The sequence below is a fragment of the Hypanus sabinus genome, chromosome 25 (assembly GCF_030144855.1).
Source record: "Hypanus sabinus isolate sHypSab1 chromosome 25, sHypSab1.hap1, whole genome shotgun sequence".
Lineage (NCBI taxonomy): Eukaryota > Metazoa > Chordata > Chondrichthyes > Myliobatiformes > Dasyatidae > Hypanus > Hypanus sabinus.
The window spans coordinates 13,026,071-13,048,519 of record NC_082730.1 but is presented as its reverse complement, the minus strand read 5'-3'; the positions used below and the strand labels follow the sequence as shown (position 1 = coordinate 13,048,519).

General features: G+C 42.8%; 2 protein-coding genes across 2 annotated transcripts in view; both read right to left on the bottom strand.

Annotated features, from left to right (window-relative positions):
• LOC132381025 (S-adenosylhomocysteine hydrolase-like protein 1) overlaps positions 1 to 9,067 on the bottom strand; it is a 100,158-nt gene extending 91,091 nt beyond the window's left edge. The window contains exon 1 of the mRNA XM_059950121.1: positions 8,728 to 9,067. Coding sequence (XP_059806104.1) covers positions 8,728 to 8,964 — 237 coding nt within the window. The 5' untranslated portion in view covers positions 8,965 to 9,067. The remainder of the gene's footprint in view (positions 1 to 8,727) is intronic.
• Positions 9,068 to 14,144: 5,077 nt separating this feature from the next.
• Positions 14,145 to 22,449, bottom strand: part of LOC132381027 (glutathione S-transferase Mu 1-like) — a 54,001-nt gene continuing 45,696 nt past the window's right edge. Inside the window, exons 6-8 of the mRNA XM_059950129.1 lie at positions 18,894 to 18,989; positions 15,496 to 15,606; positions 14,145 to 14,323 (exon numbers count right to left, since the gene is read on the bottom strand). Of these exons, the coding sequence (XP_059806112.1) occupies positions 14,234 to 14,323; positions 15,496 to 15,606; positions 18,894 to 18,989 (297 nt within the window). The 3' untranslated portion in view covers positions 14,145 to 14,233. The remainder of the gene's footprint in view (positions 14,324 to 15,495; positions 15,607 to 18,893; positions 18,990 to 22,449) is intronic.

The window sequence follows — 22,449 nt, the reverse complement described above, 5'->3', positions numbered from 1 at the left end:
TACCTGCCATTTTTGTTCCACTGTCTTCCCTGCTAGGATATTGTTCCATTGAACTTTGGCCAGCTCCTCCCTCATAGCTCCATAGTTCCCTTTGTTCAACTGTAATACTGACACATCCGATTTTCCCTTCTCCTTCTCAAATTGTAGGTTTAAAACATATCATATTATGGTCACTACCTCCTAATGGTTCCTTTGACTCCAGGTCCCCGATCAACTCCGGTTCATTGCACAACACTAAATCTAGAATTGCCTTCTCCCTGGTAGGCTCCAGTACAAGCTGTTCTAAGAATCCATCTCGGAGGCATTCCACAAACTCCCTTTCTTGGGGTCCAGTACCATTCTGATTCTCCCAGTCTACCTGCATGTTGAAATCCCCCATGACAACTGTATCATTACCTTTGCGACATGCCAATTTTAACTCTTCATTCAACTTACACCCTACATCCAGACTGCTGTTTGGGGGCCTGTAGATAACTCCCATTAGGGTCTTTCTACCCTTAGAATTTCTCAGTTCTATCCATACTGACTCTACATCCCCAGATTCTATGTCCCCCCTCGCAAGGGCCTGAATATCATTCCACACCAACACAGCCACCCCACCCCTTCTGCCAGTCAGTCTGTCCTTTCGATAAGATGTATATCCTTGAATATTCATTTCCCAGGCCCTGTCTGCTTGAAGCCATGTCTCAGTTATTCCCACAACATCGTACTTGCCAATTTCCAACTGAGCCTCAAGCTCATCTATTTTATTCCTTATACTTCGTGCATTCATATATAATACTTTTAATTCGGTACTCCCCTCTCCTTCCATATCAATTCCTATTTCACTTGGCCATACTGTATGATCTCTTCTTGAGCTTTCTACTCCATTGATTCTGTTGTCCTTTTTAACTTATTTTCACTTTCCCTTTAACTCCATCCTTATATTTCCAGTTCATCCCCTCCCCCCCCACTACTTAGTTTAAACGCATCCATGTTGCAGTGGCAAACCTGTCTGCCAGAATGCTGCTCCCCCGTCTATTAAGGTGCAATGCGTCCCTTTTGTACAATTCATCCCTACCCCAAAACAGATCCCAGTGGTCCAAGAATGTAAATCCTTGCTTCCTGCACCAGTTCCTCAGCCACACATTCAGATCCATTATCTCCCTGTTCCTGCCCTCTCCAGCACGAGGAACTGGAAGCAAGCCAGAGATAACCACCCTGGAAGTCCTGCTTTTCAGCTTTCTTCTGAATTCTCTGAAGTCCCGCTGCAGAATGTCCTTCCTCTTCTTCCCGATGTCATTTGTGCCGACATGCACTACCACTTCCTGCTGTTCACCTTCACCCTTGAGGATTCCCTGCAATCAGTCCGTGATGTCCTGGATCCTAGCACCAGGGAGGCAACACACCATCCTTAAATCTTGCCTGTTGCCACAGAAACCCCTTTCCGTACCTCTTACTATGAGTCCCCTACTACCACGGCTCTTCCTGATGTCTGACTCCTCGGCTCTGCTTCTGCATCAATTTTTGGCTTGCAGACCTGTCCACCTCTCAGACTGGCAGTATCTTCTGTTCTGACAGCTTCCAAGAGGGTGAACCTGTTTACGAGAGGTACATCCCCTGGGGTCTCCTGTACTTCAAGCACCCTTTCCTTCCTCATTGTCGCCCCCTTTCTCTCTTCCGGTATCCTCAGTGTAACGACCTCACTGTAGGTCCTGTCCAGAAAACCCTCGTTTTCGCAGATAAACCTGAGGTCATCCAGTTCTTTCTTCAGTGCTGCAACATGCTCCTTCTGAAGCTGAATCTGGACACACTTTCCACAGCTGTAGCAGCCGGGGGCACCATCAGTGTCCCTGACCTCCCATATCATGCACGTAGCACACTGAATCATGTCTTCGCTCTCTACAATTGTGCCTGGCATAGTCTCCTCGCCGAAGACTCTCGGGCCAAAGACTAGCACTTTTCACACCAGGCACTTCCCAACAGGCCCTGTAGATCCCAGATCTACACTCTAGATCCCAGAGTGTACTGAAGCAAATGAACCTGATATTTGGACAATTTAGGCACCAGGCCAGGTTGAAAAGGTCAGTGTGTTGGGGCGTGAGGCAAGGGTTCAGTTTGCTGCTCTGAACTTAGGGTCTGATGGACAAGACTTCAATTCTGAATGTTATTTGCTTGTGTTTATCGTTTGCATGATTTTTTTTCTCTGCACATTAGTGTTTTTATTTTTTTGGGCAGGGGTTTCTGTTTCATTTGGAGACAAAATTCAAGGTTGCATAATGTATGCATGCCCTGATAATGCATTTGAACTTTTAACAAACCAATTTACCAAATGCATTAACTTTTAAAAAGCTGTGCAGTATTAACCGCAGTTCTTGATATACAATGTAAAAGTAATGTGCAACCACCATGTGTACTTTGTCTGTACTTCAGTGTTCCTGGAGAAAGTCATGGGTCAGGCAGTTTGCCAAAGCAACCAACTCCACCTGTTCCAAGTCCACGAACTGAACTTCAAGGAGATCCTCTGATTTGACAATATGTTCAAAAATCCTCCTCCTACACCACAATTAAGTGGAATGCACAAGATCACCTCAGTTATGTGGTAAAGAATATCACTCACCAATCATGCTTTTGAGTCAGTAAAAGGTTTAACATTTAGTGTTTTAAAGGCTGGGATTAATCATCTAAAACTTGTCTTTGAGAACCAAGTTTATTGTTGCATTTACCTCAGTGAATTTTTTTTTTTGAAAACTTTTTTTATTGCATTTTTAAGTAGTTACAAAAGGAAGTATGGAAAAAAACGTATATAACCCTTCCCCCCTCCCCTTAACCCCTCCCTCCTAACTGCCCTATAGAAAAAAAAGAAAAAGAGAAAAAAAAAGAAAGAAAGAAAGAATGCCTGGTTGTTGGAAGATCTCCACATGTTCCATGGAATTCGTAATAACTTTAATATGTATATTTATTTCTTTCCCCAAATAACCAATTGTTTCATCTTCAGAACATCTATAGATTTAATCCTGTCTTTTGTAAATAAGGGCTCCAAATTTTCAGAAATGTTACCTCAGTGAATTTTATCTTGAAGTTTTCATAACCACCATATTGTCAGCATGACCCTTATTCCACTCATAGGATCAGAACGTGAAATTTCTATTAAACATCGCCATAGTGCCTTATTAATTTGTTATAGTGAATTCCAAACTCTGAAATAGACTAGATGCCGGCACGGGAAAGGAGACTTATTTGACACTTCTAAAACTGTCTTCAAGGTGAAGTATGGTGAAATAACATTGTGTATGAATCTCAAACAGTATTCTTATGCTTATGAATGCAAGGTTCTTTCTTTTTAGCAATCCTCATGGTTCCTATAAACCAGTGGTATCATACTCACAAAGGAGTGGGTGAGCTGTCTGGAAGAGGCAACCCCAGCGGATTGGGTGGTAAAAGTATATGCTATGCTTGCCTCCATCAATCAGGGCATCGAGCCGGAAAGTCACTCACACTGTAGGTATTAGTCAAACAGCATTTGGATGATCACATGGAACGCTTGTCGCCTTGCAGGCAGATGGAGAGTCAAAGTCTTCTCCCATAGTGAAAATGTCAAACACTACGGCAACAAGTTGAAAGTTGCTGCAAGGTATTTACACAGGGCTGCTGATGGAAGCAGACATGATAGTGGTGCTTGAGAGACAATTAGTACATCAGTGAATGGGGGATATGGATCCTATGTGGGCAGAAGATATTTAGTTAATTTGGCATGTTTACCAAAGACATCACAGGCCAAAGGTCCTGTTCTTGTGCGGTAGTGTTCTATGTAATTTTACAGTATGTGTGGCACAATTAATGTTAGGCAATACACACAAAATGCAGGAGGAACTCAACTCGTCAGGGAGCATTTATAGAAAGAAAATGAACAGTTGATGATTCGGCTCAAGACCATTCATCGGGACTGGAAAGAAAGGGGGACGGGAGACTTAACTAACATGGGCCAAGATTATGCCTCCTGCCCTTATCACCCCACCCAACTCGAGGCAAAAGGAGGCCATTCTAAATCCAATAACACGGCACATCTTTAAAAACTAAGGTGGCGCTGGCGAATCTCAGCAACTTCTGGCTGGTGGCCAATGAAACAAAGAAAACAACTAAATACTTTGTTAATCACACTTTCTAATATCCGATCATCACAAACAAGAGCATGCAGCTTCCCTTCGGATTTGGAGGCAATTCGATGTGGCAGAACTGAGGTGAAGTACCGAGCCTGTCACCGAAAGCGAGGAAGACCCGAGGTTCGATCAATTTTACCACCAGACCAAATTGGAAAAGTCAGGTATAGGCCCAATCGAGGCGGCAGAGTCCAAGCTCGTGTGTATCAAAGCGACTGATATTTGGAGAACGATTTCAGCACAGGGCCGAATTGGGAAGGTCGGGGTGTCAGGGCCCAAGGCGAGGGATCACTGCTCTATGATGTTTATTCAGCTGTGTTGAACTAAGGGTCTGTGGACAGACTCTCTTTGTGGACTTGAGTTCAGAAAGATATTTGCTTGTTTGTTGTTTTCATGATTTGTTTTCTTTTCCTCTGCACTTTAGGTGTTTGACGGTCATCTTTATTCATGGGTTCGTTTGGGTTTCTGTACTTTGTGGCTGTATGTTAGGAGACAAATCTCAAGGTTGTGTAACAGATACATACCTTGAACATAGATTTAGAGGAAATGTGTTAAAAGAGATCATCAACTACAGCCTGAGGATTTGTGAACAGAAAGCCAAAGAATAAGCAGAGGATCATTGATAATCATGCTGTCTGCTATTACCAGAATCAGGTTTATTATCACTGGCATGAAACGTGAAATTTGTTAACTTAGCAGCAGCAGTTCAATGCAATACATAATATAGAAGAAAAACGTAATAATAAATCAATTACAGTACATGTATATTGAACAGATTAATAACTGTGCAAAAAACAAAAATAATATAATTTAAAAAGTGAGGTAGTGTCCAAGGGTTCAATGTCCATTTAGGAATCGGATGGCAGAGGCGAAGAAGCTGTTCCTGAATCGCTGAGTGTGTACTTCAGGTTTCTGTATCTCCTACCAGATGGTGACAGTGAGAAAAGGTCATGCCTTAGGTGCTGGAGGTCCTTAATAATAGACGCTGCCTTTCAGAGACACCGCTCCCTGAAGGTGCTTTGGGTAATTTGTAGGCTAGTGCCCAAGATGGAGCTGACGAAATTTAGAACCTTCTGCAGCTTCTTTTGGTCCTGTGCAGTAGCCACCCCCCCCCCCCCCCCCAATACCAGACAGTGATGCAGCCTGTCAGAATGCTATCCAATAATATATTTATGTTTACGGCTAAAATGTCCTCCTTGCATTTTTCAGTCATTACATTTTAACATATCTGAGACAGTAAATATTAATACAGAATTTATACAATCTTTGCAAATACCATCCAGGGTAACCAACTTTTTGATGTAATTAAATCTTTGCTCAATAATTATCTACAGAGAACATGTGCAAACTTTCGTTTAGAGTTCTGCAAGTTCAATACTTGATACTGGTTCACTTCTTGAGGCCCCAACAGCAGAGTAGATAAAGGATGGTCCAAGAAAATCCCCCATGCATACATCATTAACTAAGGAAAGAGGGTACAAAACTAATCAGCTTTGGATTGCAAAAGGGAAAGAAATTGGCAAGCAATAGCAAAATAATACAACTACTATTTTCCATTCTTCAAACTCTCAAGTGCATCTGATATTCTGATGACAATGTCCAATACTGTCCTATCACCATCTGTTCAGTAACCCAACTCTGTGACCGGCTGAGCTGCATTTCAAATATTCTTTCTCATTTCAAATAGCAACAGGTCAGAATTTACTCATCTTTCCTGCAATGCCTCCAGCTCTCTGTGTACCTCTATTCCAGCCTCTTAACATACCTTAACAACCCTTGAACGTAATTGTTCCATAACAGCCGACAATGGCTATGCTCTTGAATTTCCTCGCTGGATCACTCTGTTTTCCTCCTGCCCTGTCATCCCAATACATCAGCGTGTTTTGGTGCTAATTGTCTGAACTAATTCAGAGGGCTTGATTATATCAATAGCACCAATAGAACTGTTAGAATGGGAATCAGCTTCTTCCTCCGGGCCATGAGAGTACTGAATTACCCGTCACCACCCAGGTCTCATCACAAATGAAGTGCCAGGAATGCATACTGGTTTTTTTTTTAAACAGTGTCATAAATGCACCTTATTATTTGTTAATTTATTTGTGATAACATTAGCTTATTGGCTGTGTGTCAGTTCTACGTACTGTGTTGTGCACTTTGGTCCAGAGGAATGGACACTGAAGCTTTGGATACTACCTCACCTTTTTTTTAAAAAATTATACCGTATTTCTGTTTTTGCACATTTTAAGAAATCTATTCACTATACGTAATTGATTTACTTATTTATCATGTTTTATTTTATTTACTATTTTTTTCTCTCTTTGCTCGATTATGTGTTGCATTGAACAGCTGCTGCTAAGTTAACAAATTTCATGTCACATGCCGGTGATAATAAACCTGATTCTCATCATTTGGCAGTATATGATGAATGGCAACAAAATTGAACTTGAAAATGCAAGATTTTTTTAAACCACTGTTAACTGAAATCAAAAAGAAATTCAGACCAACTGGAATGCTTTTAAGTTCTACAGGAAGACAACCTTTATCAATCTGAAACATAAATATGTATTTTAAATAGCTCTTTTAAAATTGCATTTTAAGTTATAACCAACCATTAACACTAATATCAACTTCCTTTATGTACAGGATTCAAAATCCAATAGATGTAACAAATTATCAATTATCACAAGCTTAAAGGTTAATTAATTCTCAGTAGCTTTTTTCCCCCCCAGAAATATCACATTTGAAGGACGTTTGGAATGCTTTCTTTGCTTTGGTTATTATATAGCTAGGACAGTAAGTGCTAATACAGAATTCATAGACTTTTTGAGCACAGTACTTTTGGTACAGCCTCCACATTAAAGGCCACACCAAGTCCTGCTGTGACTACAACACCAGTCACATTGAATTAATATTCCTCACTGTTCAAACATCAGCCCTAAAACTTATTCCCAAATCCAATAAAACATCACTAATCCTTCAAAAAATACTTCAGCCTTAAAGCTCAATATTTACAATGATAAATAAAGGCTGGCATTCTAAAAGTCAAAATAGTAACTATAAATGACTTGAAATTTTTACAAGTTTATTCAATGCTTAAAAAATTCTGAGGAAATTATAAAAATACTCCAGATACAATAAGAGCATTCACCCCAAAAATGTAAACTCTGTTTCTCTTCCCACAGACATGATCTGACCCGAGTATATTCAGTGCCTTGCTTTTGTTATATTGACTGGGACAATTTGATCCAACCTCTGGTGTTATGCATTTGGAGTTTGCATATTCTCTCTATGCCCCAGGTTTCCCTTGAATGCTCTGTCTTCCTACTAGATCCCAAAGATGCTGACTGTCAGGTTAACTGGCCAATGCAAATTGTCAGTAGTGCATAGGTGAATACAGAATCAGAGGTTGATGGGAATGTGCAGAGAATAAAATGGGACTGTGTACCATTACTGTAAATGGGTGCTTGATGGTTGGAGACTCACTTGGCCAAAGGGCATTTCTATATTTTTAAACATGTTTTATATGACTGTATGTTTACTGCCACCTTATACATGTTATATGGGCCTTGTACTGTGTATGACCATTTTGCACCTTGGCCCACGAGCAACACTATTTCATTTGGCTATATTCGCGTATGGCTGAATGACAATTAAAGCTGAAACTTCTAAGTGCTGTCTGAATTCATGACCATCTTTTCTTAAGCTGAGAGATGAAAGAATTATTGAAAGGCCAAATAATATCATATAGTGTGCTAATAAATTCAACTTATTTTTTTCTTTTACATAAAGCAAAACTGGCACCTGAGCCAAACAAAAACATAAATGTAACAGACAGAAATATCACACTAGGGAATTTTCATTATTTTGTCACTTCTTAAAGGTGCTGAAAATTAAGTAGGTAAATAAAAAAAAAATCTAGCCAATATTTGTCATAGTAATATCCAGTTTTATTTCATTTAGAAAGACAAAAACAAAGGAGCAAGTTACAGGGTGCCTTCAACAGCTAAAAGAGCAAGAAAGGAGACAAGCTAAGAAATTTGGGATGTGAAATATACCAGAAAGTGACCTTTTGTTCAGAGAAAGGAGTGTGTTGGAGGTGGCGGAGGTGGATGGAGGGGTGAGGAGGACAGAGGGGGTAGTGGGTGGAGAAGAAAAGTGGCAGACAGATGTGGTGTGTGGAGGGGCGTGACTAGGAGATGAGGGGAGTAGTGGGCAGAGGTAGGCGAGTGGAAGGAGGCAGTGAAAAGGGGAAGGTGGGTGAACGGGTGCGGTGAGCAGGGGTAAGGAGTAGTGGCAGACAGAGAACAGTGGGCAGAGATCGGTGTTTGGAGGGAGACACTAAGAAGGGGAAAGTGGGTAAGAGAAAGGTGGGCGGAAGAATAATCACAGCCCACAAGCGTGAGGGGTAGGGGGAAGCCAAGGACAGACCGTGACAGAGTACGCACGCACCACCAAGCAGCGCATCGTGGGACTTGTAGTCCACATCTAACATGACCCGCTGACAACTCTGGCTTAAAGACTACAACTCCCGCAAGGCACCGGCAGGCTGATCGTTGCCTCTAATCTTTCCCCCTCCCCTGCGACTCACCTTCTTTACCGGTTTGTGCGACGCCACGACGCCGCTGTCGTTGTTGAAGACAACCGGATTCGGCTGCTTCTGCCCCTCGGCGTTGACGGATAACTTGTCCATGCCCCCCTTGGTCTTGTCGTCGCTCTGCGCCCTCTCCGCGTTGGCGTTCTCCTTCACTTCCTTGGCCTTCAGCCCCTCCTTCACGCCTTTCCCCTCCACCGGTTCAGGGAATCCTTTCTTCAAAAGCTCTGCCATGACTCTGTCTACCACGACTGGCTCCGAGTGAGGGTTCTCGAAGGCGGCGACCAAAACTCCGCTGACCGTAGCCGAGCGCCGCCTCCGTACGTGCCCTAACTTGACGTGAACAGCCGTGCCAGCACTGTACGACTGACGTTCACGCGTGAGCCCCGCCCCTCCAGGAAGTTGCCCCTTGGATTGCGACCTTGAGAGGGAAAGAAACTTTTCGAGGAGGGGAAATAATTTGTTTTTTATGTTCACGGTAGACGTTAATGATAACTACTAGTATTTTTCCCCAGTAATAAACTATTTACTAAATATAGTTATCTTCAGTCAATGTTTTGCATTATTTACTTTTTGTCAACTTGTCATTGTTTATTGGTTCCAAACATTTTATCAGCAATAAGTTTCACGGGTTCAGCCTAAATGCACCCACTGACAGAAGACCCTTGCCCTGCTAAGCCTCTGTAGCCATGGTAGCTTCTATCAAACTCTTGAACAGACCTTGTACGATAAGGTGGATTCTTGACCTGGCAATCTACCTCATTATGATCTTGCACTTTATTCTGTTTGGTTACTGTTTTACCTTGTTCTACCTGAGTGTACTGTGTAATAATTCGATCTGCATGAACAATATGCAAGACAAGACAAGACTTGGTAGATGTGACAATAATAAAGCAATGTCGACATAATCAAGATCCCACCCGGGCCAGTCATTCACATCGGGCGGAAGATGTAAAAGCATGAAAGCACATGCCACCAGCCTAAAGCAGGCTGTAATAAGGTAATTGAACGGTTCCCTACTATGAAAAGATGGACCCCTGACTACACAATCTACCTCATTGTTTGCTTGCACTTTTTGTCTGCCCGTTCTGCACCGTTTCTGTTGCAATTTATCTTGCATTCTGTTGTTGTTCTACCTCAATTCAACACTCACAAAATGCTGCAGGAACTCAGCAGATCAGGCAGCACCTATGGGAAGGACTAAGCAGTCAATGTTTCAGCTGGAGACCCTTCTTCATAGATGCTGCCTGACCTGCTGAGTTCCTCCAGCATTTTGTGTGTTACTCTAGATTTTCAGCATCTGCACAATCTCTTCTGCTCACGATTTACTGCCTCAATACTCTGTTGCAATGTATTCATCTGTATGAACAGTTTAGCAAATAAAGTTTTTCACTACCTCAGTACATAGGAGGATAAAAGACAGCATAAGTTTCCAAAGGCCACTCAAGTAAAACATGCTCAATGAGAAGACCACCAGGAACTTGAACCAAAGGGAACAACTTCATTCAGCTTCACTTGACCCACCTTTGAACTGTTCCCACAACCTATGGAATCACTTTCAAAGACTCGTCATCTCATGTTCTTGATATTTCTTGCTGTTTTATTATTTCTTCTTTTTGTATTTGGACAGTTTGTTCTCTTCTGCCCTTTGGTTCTATACCCAAGTTGGGGGGGTCTTTCATTGAATTGACTTTATTACTTAATCCTTCATATACATGAGTAAAAATCTTTACATTACATCTCCCTCTAAATGTGCAATTTATAGTAATTTATAATAAATATTATGTACAACAGGACAGTCAATATAACATAGAAATACAGTTGTGTCAGCATGAATTAATCAGTCTAATGGCCTGGTGGAAGAAGCTGTCCCAGAGCCTGTTGGTCCTGGCTTTTATGCTGCGGTACTGTTTCCCGGATGGTAGCAGCTGGTACAGATTGTGGTTGGGGTGACTCAGGTCCCTAATGATCCTTCGGGCCTTTTTACACAGCTGACTTTGTAAACATCCTAAATAGTGGGAAGTTCACATCTACAGATGCACTGGACTGTCTGCACCACTCTCTGCAGAGTCTTGTGATTGAGGGAAATACAGTTCCCATGCCAGGCAATGATGCAGCCGGTCAGGATTCTGTTATAGTTATTATTCTATAGCTTAATAGAGTATGCCCACAAGAAAATGAATGTCAGGGTTGAATATGGTGACATATTTACTTTGAGCTTTTGAAGACTTAATCCAATGAGACATCAAGAGCTCAGTCAGATATGATGTGGCATTCTTTAAAAGCTGCAGACTAGCCTGTCCCCCTCTACCCACAAATATTCAAGCTGACTTGCTTTACTTTGAAAACATGAAAGGAGGATCTCATTGAAACCAATCAAATATTGAAAGGCCTAAATGAAGTGGAGGTGGAGAGGTTGTTTCCAAAAGTGGGAAAGTCTAGGACCAGAGGACACAGCCGAGGAATAAAAGGATATCCCATTAGAACAGAGACGAGAAGCCATTTCTTTAGCCAGGGTGTAGTGGATCTGCAGAATGCATTGCCACAGAGGACCATAGAGGTCAAGTCATTTAAACAAGAGGTTGATAGGTTCGTGCAAGGTTGCACGTTGTTGCAAGAGTGTCAAGGATTATGGAGAGAAGGCAAGAGAATAGGGTGAGAGGGAAAACAATCAGCCATGATCAAATGGTGGAGTGGACTTGTTGGGCCAAATGGGCTAATTCTACTCCAGTACCTTATGGACAATTAAACAGTTAAATGAGAGAAGGCAGCTCAAGAACATCAACATCTCCATCCTCGACGGCAACGCCACAGAAAGCTGAAGCGCTGATCCATTAGTGCCGAGTGGGTGATCAGTCTCAGATTCTTCCTGAGATCCGAACTGCTGGAGGAATAAAGTCTTCAACTAAGTTGATTCACTCCACGTGTCCGTGTACTGGATACAGTGGCAGACCTCATCTTGGTTATATACTCAGAGGCTACTTTAAGTACACCTATACACATGCTTGTTAATGTAAATATTCAATCAGCCAATCATGGGGCAGCAACTCAGTGCATAAAAGCATGCAGACATGGTCAAGAAGTTCAGTTGCGTTTCAGTCCAAGCATCAGAATGGGGAAGAAATGTGATCAAAGTTATTCTAACCATGCACTGATTGTTGGTGCCAGAAAGGGTGGTTTGAGCACATCAGAGACTGATCTCCTGGGATTTTCATGCACAGTCTCTAGAGTTAACAGACAATGGTGTGTAAAGGAAAAATACATCTAAGAGAGCGGGGGTTGTGTGGGCAAAAACGGCTTTGTAATGAGAGTTCAGGGGATAATGGCCAGGCTGGTTCACGCTGACAGGAAAGCAACAGTAACTCCAATAACCACGAGTTACAACAGTGGTGTGCAGTGGAGCATCTCTGAATGCACAATACATCGAACCTTGAAGTGAATGGGCTACAACAGAAGACCACTCTGGATTATACTTCTAAATGAATTAAAGTGGGCACCGAGTTTAGTCCTGGTCACCAACCCTGCCGTTAGTTAGGCTATCCCAGTACATTTTCAACACCGGTATTGGTTAGACACTGAAAAATGCCCAGTAACTTCCCATTTCAATCCTAATTATGCCAAATCATCTGTCAAGTATTGACAGTTTCACCAGCAGTGCTTTCTGGTAAATAAAATATTCCAAAGGAACCAAACAACAGGGATGAGACCAGGCTACACTAGGCAGCACTTGATTGAGCGTGGCATAAAGAAGCTTCAGTGAATGAAATTCAATGGGAAATACTCAAATTGCCTGAAGTCAAAGGAAGATGGCCGTGGTTGTTGGAGGTCAGTCCCACTAGTGTGAAGAGTTCCTCAGCCCTCCGCCAACCATCTTCAGCTGCCTCATCGTTTTAACCCCATCCACAGCAGAAGTGGATGGGGGCAGAGGGAAAATTACCCCTTCTGCATTTGTCGATCTCATTACTGAAGACAGTGTCATTGGACCCTGCCACTTTGAAATGGTATACACCTTCATTAACCTGGTCTAACTTCACTTGCCTTTCTTGCAATATATCCTTATTAATCATTTATCTTATTAAGAGTGGGAGGGTGTGCCAGATATCATTGCATGATTTGTGTAAGGTGGGGGTGAACACAGTTGAAATAGGCAGTAAGCTACAGAAAGGGGGCATTTTTGTATTTGCACATGCTTGGGAGTGGAGGAGGGCTTAACACAAAGTGCACTGCAGATGTTGTGGTCAAATCAAGACATACAATAAAAGCTGGATGAACTCAGCAGGTCAGGCAGCATCCATTGAAAGAAACAGTCAACGTTCCGGGTTGAGACCCTTCGTCCTGACAGAGGATAGCTTGTTGCTTAAAGTCAGGGTGTGCTTGGAGGGGATGGAATGGGAGAAAATCCTGTTCTGCTTCCCCTCAAACTTCCTCAGGGTAAAGACTTGGATTTCCAAGAGGGTTCTTTTAAAAGGTAGGCTACTGGGCTCATTAGAGTTGGGGTCTGAGCACAAATAAATACAATGGAATATCAACAAAACCTCTGATGTGTACTGGCAGAGAAAGATGGCTGGCTGAGGACTGTGCTTTGAGGAACTCTTCAAGCCTCTAACAACCACATTTTGTTTCACTGGAGGTTCTTGATGTCCCACTTAATCAAATGCTGCCTTGATATGTAAAAAAGATATATTTTTAAAAAAAGATTATTCCTTTTCTTCTTTTTTTTAAACCAAACAGTTTCCTGCCCCCCCCCCCCCAGTAGTGGGTTTAGATTTTTTGTATAATAAAGTTATTTCTTTTCAATTTTATGTTTAAATTTAATTCATATGGATATGGGGTAATTACACTTCATTTGTGATTTCAATATATTGTAATCAATCTACATTATATATCTTATTGTACTCTGTATTCTTTTATATAAGAAATTAATAATATTGAAAAAGAGAGATTAGCTTTATTTATCACATGAACTGTGTATTGAAACTTAAGAGTGACTGTGGTGGGCAGCTTGCAAGTGTTACCAGCGTAACATGCTCACAATTCACGTCTTTGGAATGTGGGAGGAAGCTGGAGCAACCGGAGGAAACCCAGGCAGTCACAGGGAGAACATACAAACTCATTACAGGCAGTGGTAGGAATTGAACCCCAACCTCTGATCGCTGGCTGGCACTGTAACCAACACACTAACCGTGATGCTACCATGCTACCCCTCTTACCTCACCCCACATAGTTTGTACTTCCACTACTTAACTCAAAGGGTAGAGAAATTGCCCTGGTTACACCCAACAGCATCCAAGTGATGCAGACTTGCTCTTAATTTCATCCCACTACGTCTCTTAAGACAACAGTACTGGTACCTGCAGCGCACTGGTCAGAGATAATTTTGTGCAGATTAGAAAAAGGAACAGAGACAAATAATCCCAAATTTTACCATCTTATTTCATTCTTTATTGGAGCTGAAAAACTCATGTACATTTTAAGGATCTGGTAGAAAGTTCAAGTCCTTTCTCTACTTGTTGCCCCACAAGGCCATCTTGTTATTGAATGGGCCTTTCATATAGCGGTCCGATTTCATGTAGGCTGCAACTTTCTCCAAACCCTGCAAAAAATATCATTTGGGAAGAATTTAATACAAATGCTACGACTACAAAATAGGAAATACAAGATTAAAACGTACAGCTAAACCAAAAATAAAATTAAAAAGCAATTGAAAACAGGAAGAGGGTGTTAACTGCTATGTGACTACCCTACCTTTGGCTCATCTTAATACTTCTGCCTCCTCCCCACTGAATACAAAAATATCATTCAAAGGATAAATATGATTGATGGAATAGTGTTTTAAAAATGAAGAATTGGCCCAGATTAAAATCACTGTTTCAAAATGACTGCATTCTTTGAAAACCAGAACTATTTCTGAATGTAGTCAAAATGTCTGAATCTGAATCTTCCTGATGCACACCCCACTACTGGGCAGACAACTTTTATATTATTTATTCTATTTAAGAGATAGAACATGGTAGCAGCAGGTTCTTCTGGCCTAATGAACCTGTACTGCCTAGTTAAACCCTTGTTAACAATTAACCTTCTACTCTGCATGTCTTTGGACTGTGGGAGGAAACCAGAACACCCAGAGGAAACCCACAGTCATGGGGAGAACGTACAAACTACTTGCAGACCACGGCAGACATTGAACCCAGGACACTGGCGCTGTAAAGCTGCCCCCAAGTCTTCCTTTCATTCGTTAGCTTCTTTTAATATCACACCACAAAGGATTTTGTGCATTTTGGAATGTACACGAATCTTGAAAGTAACTAATAACCCTCTCCATGATTGCTCAGTCAAAGATGGTCTCTACACTGGTTTTCATCTACGAAAGAATCACTTCCAGAGTTGGTGTGACTGTGTTTAACACTCGTTCACATCTCACTCCCACCCTGCACTTCCATGGTCGCACATGTATGACCAGGAATTCTGTTTGGAAGGTCTTCATGATTATCAGATCAACAGTTCCACAACCCCCAATTCTAATGCAAGCTGGAGTAAGGTTAAAAAATTAAACTAATTTTCAGTGAATGTCTAAGAAATAAAAAATTTGTGGAAAACATTTGTGTTTATACAAGAGCTGTTGAAAATAATTAAAGCAGGTTACAGGTCAGCAATAGGCCCTTCTGCGCATCGTGTCTGTGCTGGTGCTTTTGATTGACTGAACTTTCATTGCACACAAGGAAGACTTTTAAAAATATATATTTTGCCTTAACTCACAGTTCTTACCTCAAAGCGGGAAATAAATTCCTTCAAGTTCTTATAGTCATCCAAGCACTTGGGTTCAAATTCACGATGTTCATCAAGGAGGTCGTACATCAGAAAATCCACAAAAGTGATCTGATAACAGAAAGCAAAAACTAAAATGATTTGCACATTGTTTGATCGAAGAGACAGGCAGTGCATACAGACTGAAGTTTCTTTCTTCAATAGTGGCTCGACATCAACATATGATCACAAAACACTGGTCACATAACCTTGCAAGGCCTTACAAAATCCAAAAATATTAAATGCTAGCAATAGTCAAGAGATCAAGCAACAACTTGTATTATACTTGGAGTATAGTGTGCAGTTCTGGCCACAACAGTGTCAGAAAGAGGTGTTGGACTGGACAGAGTTCAGAGGAGATCCGTCTGGACATTGCCTGGGTTGAAGTATTTCAGTCACAAATAGAAGACGGAATCGTATTTTCTTTTTCCCTAAAGCAGAGGCAGCCTAGGAGTACTCTGATTAAAAAGGTAAATAAAATTATGAGGTGAATAGGTCTGAAAAGTCTTTTATCTCCAGGACAAGAGATAAAATTAAGGTACAAGATAGGAATATTTTACGCTATCTAAGGAGGAATTCTTTCACAGAGAGGATGGTTGGAATTTTGAATGTCCTGCGCCCAGGAGGCCGATATCTCCACCACATTTAAACAGTATCTAGACAGATTCTTGAATAGCTTCGGATTAGAAGGTGTAGTGGTTAGCACAATGCTATTACAGCTGGGGTCAGAGTTCAGAGTTCAATTCCGGCATCCTCTGTAAGAAGTTTGTACGGACTTCCCATGAGCATGTGGGTTTCTACCGGGTGCTCTGGTTTCCTTCCACAGTCCAAAGATCCTCTGGTTAGTAAGATAACTGGTTATTGTAAATTGTCTTGCTATTAATTATGCTAGGGTTAAACACAAAGCAACACAGAGTTGGATGAACTCAGGACGGGCAGTATCTATGGAAATGAATAAACAGCCAATGTTTCAGCCAGAGATCCTTCATCAGGACTGGAAGGGAAGAGGGAAGACACCAGAATAAAAAGTTGAGAGGGTTGGCGGGTGTGAGGAGGATAACTAGCTAGAAGGTGATAAGTGAAGCCGGGGTGGATAGGAAGTGTAAATGGCTGGAGAGGAAGGCATGAGGTATTGATGGAAGAGTGGACCATAGGAGAAAAGGGTCCTGGAGGGAGGTGATAGGCAAGTGAAAAAAGGCAAGAGGCCAGAGTGGGGAAATAGAAGAGGGGAAGGGGAGGGAACAGTTTTTTTTTTATAAACTGGAAGTAGAAATAGATATTCGTGCCATCAGGTAGGAGGCCACCTGGATGACAACAGATGTTGCTCCTCCACCATGAGGGTGGTCTCATCGTGGCACAAGAGGAGGCCATGGACCAACATGTCAGAACAAGAATGGGAAAGCAACTAAGCAAGTTCCGCTTTTGGCAGATGGAGCGGAAGCGCTTAACGAAGCAGTCCCCCAGTTTACATTGTGTCTACCAGTGTACAGGCTGCACTGGGAACAGCGGACACACAACAAACTGCCGCTGCAGATCCACAGGTGAAATGTTGCCTCACCTGGAAGGGCCCGGAATGGAGGGAATGGGCAGGTGCAGCACTTTGGCCACTTGCTGAGGTAGGTTAAACACAAGGAAATCTGCAGATGCTGGAAATTCAAACAACAACACACACAACATGCTGGTAGAACACAGCAGGCTAGGCAGCATCTATAGGGAGAAGCACTGTCAATGTTTCAGGCCGAGACCCTTCGTCCTGACAAAGGGTCTCGGCCCGAAATGTCGACATCGCTTCTCCTTATAGATGCTGCCTAGCCTGCTATGTTCTACCAGCATTTTGTGTGTGTTGCTGAGATAGGTTGTTGGGCAGAGCTGCTCATTGGGCTGGAAGAGCCCATTCCACGCTGTATCTCTAAATAAATGGGTTTAATGTAAATAACCCTAATGGGCACGGTCAAGGTGGGCCAAATAGCCTGTTTCTGTGCCTTAAAACTAATGAATTTTACTTCAATGCAGAATCCAAGCTATTACAACTTTGCTGTGCCCTAGGTTAGCCACTGCAGAAAGCCTGGACGAAGGTATACAAGATAAAGACAGACATTTTGCCTCCATGGTAGTAGCAGAAACTGACAGCATAGACTTGGAGGCAGAAATTTTACAGGGGATCTGGGTGGTGGAAATTATACCCTGGCAGCTGGTGCTATTGTAGCATTACACTAACTGCCAATTACTACTGTGCCTGTAAGGACGTTCTCTCCATGACTGCTTGCATTTCCTCCAGGTGCTCCAGTTTCTTCTCACAGGTCACACATGTACAGGTTGGTAGGTTAATTGGTCATGAGTAACTAGGCAGCGTGGCCTCATGGGATAGAAGGGCCTGTTACCATGCTGAAAAACAAAACTCCCTAAAAATATTTTTTTATTTTAAATACATGATAGTTATTTAATTTATTTAGAGATCCAGCACAGAATAGGCAGCTCCAACCCTTTGAGTCACGCTGCCCAGCACTTCCCCCAATTTAACACTAGCCTAATCATAGGACAACTTACAATGACCAATTCACCAACCAATGGGCAGGTCTCTGACGTGGGAGGAAACCAAAGCACCCAGAAGAAACCTCCGCAGCCACAGGGAGAACATAGAGACTCCTTACACTGCATATTAAGCATGCCGGTTTAGCACTGGCATGGTCGGGTAAAATAAAACAAAACTGATCAGTCCAGTCAGATTTGAACTGACGGCTTTCCTGGTTGACTTCGCGCTTTTTCACGCAGGCCATGTTGTTCTTGGTTTAGGGTCCATGACTTACTGCTGCTAGCAATTCGCTTAGATGACAGATTCGCTTCTTAGATGACAGGAGGGTAGCTGGTGCGTGCTGAGTCGAGGACCGCAGAGAGCACGCAGTAGGTCGCACGCTCTACGGGGGCATAGGCCAAATGTACGGTGTGGGATGAAGTTAAAATAAATTACAGCAGCATGCGCTTTATTTACATGTTACGACAGGTGCGTTCTCGCAAGTGCCAATGGGTCGGCACGGTCCAGAGATTTGGGTCTCGCAGTCTGCCTGTTGGGGTTGTCTGCCTTATAGGTAGTAGCAGAAATACCTGGAACACAACCTCCGAGCTGCCGGAGAAATCTAATACAATTGCCATGATTTCAAGGCTTTTTAGACAGGCCCTGGGAACAGGCAAGCTATCAATGGCAGAGTTCTATTGAAGGTGAGGATTACTGCAAGAGGCCAAAATGGTCACCATAAACATGACAGGCTGAATGGCCTCTTTCTAAGCTCTATAACTCTAGGAAAATAGTGAGAACACATCCCACCATGGTTAATGCAACATCAGCCTGAAGAGAAACCTACCTTGTCACCTGCAAACCATGGCCTTTCCCCCAGGAAATCAGAGAACTGCTTCAATACATCTGGCAGATTCTTCAAGTAATCAGGCTTCAGTTTTTTCTGCATCAATCACATAGGAAAACTGTTACAATCTATAATGCTCTGCACTCACAACAAGCAGCATCTTTGCACTGTCATCAAGAAGCTTATAGTAGAGATGGCCAAGTTTCACATAGAAAATAGGTGCAGGAGTAGGCCATTCAGCCCTTCGAGCCTGCACCGTCCCGATCAAAAGCCGACAATAAAATTTGTGTTCCTCAGTCTCATTTTACAGTACTGTGCAGAAGTCTTAGGCACATACTGTATCGAGGCTGCTAAAGGTTTTTGCACGGCCCTGTATTTGTCAATGCGGAGAAGAGCGAGTTTGTAAACCTGGTTGGAGCAGAGGATGCTGAGAATGGTGAGGGTGGGGCTTCTCAAGAGGAGTGTGGGACAGATGGCAGAGAAGGAGTACCAGGGCAGGGGGCTGGCACAGTTGCACCCAACCCCGAGACAACCAGCAAAGTCAGTAGATTCTAATTGATTTATTGATTATTACAGCATGTCTCTCTGGTGCTTCCCACTCCCTCCCATCTCCCTTCCCCCAACCACGATTCCCCTCTCCCTGCCCCCTTCCCACTCAGTCCATAATAGAGACCCATATCAGAATCAGGAACATGATCACACACATACAGTTGCAAGAAAAGGTTTCTGAGCCCTTTGCAATTGCCTGGTTTTCTTCATTAATTACTCATAAAATGTGATCCGAGTAATTAATGCAGAAAATCAGGTAACTGCAAAGGTTTCAAACTTTTTCTTGCAACTGTATAATCACGTTTCTTTTGTGGCTACAGTACTATGCCCCCTAGCTACATACCTGTTACTAAGACTTTTGCACAGTACTGCATTTTAAGAAGTAAACAAATTTCAAATTTGGGGTTTGAAGTTGGTAGTCATTACCCTTCCAGCCAGAGGTACAGGAGCTTCAGGTTCCACACCAAGAGGTTCAGGAACAATTATTACTCTTCAACCATCAGGCTCCTAAACCTGTGAGAGCAGCATCACTCACCTCAACACCGAACTGATTACTGCACACAACCTATAGACTCACTTACAAGGACTCTACAACTCTTGTTCTCAATATTATTAACACAAGGAAATCTGCAAATGCTGTAAATCCAGAGTAACACACAAAATGCTGCAGGTCAGCAGGGAATTAAAGTCAACAGTTCAGGCCAAGACCCTTCATCAGGACTGATGAATATCATCAGTATTATTTACTATTATTTTTATTTGTATTTGCAGCTGGTCTTCTTTTACACATTCGTCGTTTGTCAGTTTTTGTGTGCAGTTCTCCCATTAATTTTTTGTTCTACTGTGATGCCTGTAAGAAAATGAATTTCAAGGTAGTATATGGTGACATGTACGTGCTTAGGTAATCAAATTAATTTGATCTTTGAACTTTATTCATTGTTCATTACACTTGCAAAGCCGCAACTCTGATGGTACATTTTGTAAAAGGTCGAGCCAGTTCAAGTCACAACTTGCATTCGATTCCTGCTCATTTACGTCAGGGGATCTCTCACAATGAGAACCCTTGAAGAAGTGACAGACTGTGTTAAGACAGAAAGGAAGCGAGGCTAGAGGTCTCATCGTTGTGAAGAGCAACACACACGAAGTGATGGTGGAACAGCAGTTCAGGCAGTATCTATGGAAATGAATAAACAGTCGACGTTCGAGCCAAAAACATTCTCCCCCCCCCCCCCCCCCCAGGAGTGGAAAGGAAGGGGGAAGATGCCAGAATAAAAAGCCGGGAGGGGGGAGAAAAAGAGGGGAAGGAGGACAAGCTAGAAGGTGATAGGTGAAGCCAGAGGAGTTGGAAAGATAAAGAGCTGGAAAAGAAGTAACCTGATAGGAAAGGAGAGTGAACCATGGGAGAAAGGGAAGGAGGGGCACCAGGGGGAGGTGACAGGCAGGAAAGGAGAAGCGAGAGACCAGACTGGGGAATGGAAGCAGAGGGAAGGGGAAATTGAAAAACAAAACAGAAGAAACCAATGCTCATTCTATCAGGTTGGAGGCTACGCAGATGGAATTTGAGGTGCTGCTCTTCCACCCAGCGGAGGCTGTGAACCGGTGTGTCGGAACGGGGCTGGAGACAGGGACAAAAATGGTTGGCCACCAGGAAATTTTGCTTTTGCTGGAATGGAGCAGGGGTGATTGACAAAACAGCTACCCAATTTACATTGTGTCTCACCAATGTTGAGGAGGCTGCATCAGGAGCACCAGATACAATTGACAACCTCAACAGGCTCGTAGCTGAAGCGTTGCCTCATCTGGAAGGACTGTTAGGGGCCCCTGAATGTAGGTAATTGAGGAGGTGAATGGGCTGCTGTAGCATTTCTCTCACTTGCAGGGATATGTGCCAGGAGGGAGATTAGGGAACAACAGAGGGAGCAATGCCAGCAGAAAGTGGAGAGTGATGGTACTTTTCATCGCGAGATCCCATCGGAGATGGTCGAAGTTGCAGAGAATGAGGTGTTGGATGGGGAGGCTCATAGAGTGGCAGGCAGGTTCAAGAAGAACTCTTTCCCCGTTAAGGCAGCGCCAAGATGGAGTGAGGGCAGATATCTGGGAGATGGAGGAGATACGGGTGAGAGCAGCAGCAATGGTTGAGGAAGGAAAATCTCTTTCTCCGTTGTCCTCGCAAGGAAAGCCTCATCCTGGGAACAGATGCAATGGAACTGAGAAAATGGAACAGCGTTTTTAACAGGCTTCAAGGTGGGAAGAGGTTTAGTCAAGATAGCTGTAGGAATCGGTAGGCTTATAAAATGTCAGTTGACAGTTCGTCTCCAGAGATGGAGAAGAAAGATCAAGAAATGGGAGGGAGGTGTCAGAAATGGACTGAGAATTTCGATAGAGGTATATAAAATTATGATGGGTATAGGTAAGGTGAATACAAGCAGGCTTTTTCCACTGAGGCTAGCAGAGAAAAAAAACCAGAGGACATGGGTTAAGGGTGAAGGGGGAAGAAGTTTAAAGGGAACATGGGGGGGGGGGGCTTCTTCACACAGAGAGTGGTGGGAGTGTGGAATGAGCTGCCAGATGAAGTGGTAAATGCGGGCTCACTTTTTGACATTTAAGAAAAACTTGGACAGGTACGTGAATGAGAGGGGTATGGAGAGATATGGTCCAGGTGCAGGTCAGTGGGACTAGGCAGAAAAAAGGTTCGGCACAGCCCAGTAGGGCCAAAAGGCCTGTTTCTGTGCTGTAATGTTCTATGGTAAGTGCATGGTGAAAGATGGAGGCAAAGTTGATGAAATTGACAAGCTCATCATGGGTGCATGAAGCAGCACCAATGCAGTTGTCAGAGGAAGAGCTGAAGTAATTATTTGATGGAACATACAACAGCACATCACAGGAACAGACCGTTCTGCCCACAATGTTGTGTCGAACAAATTAAATAAGTAATCAAATGACCAACTAAACTAATCACTTCTCTCTACATAATGTCCATATTGCATATTGAATACCCTGATCATAT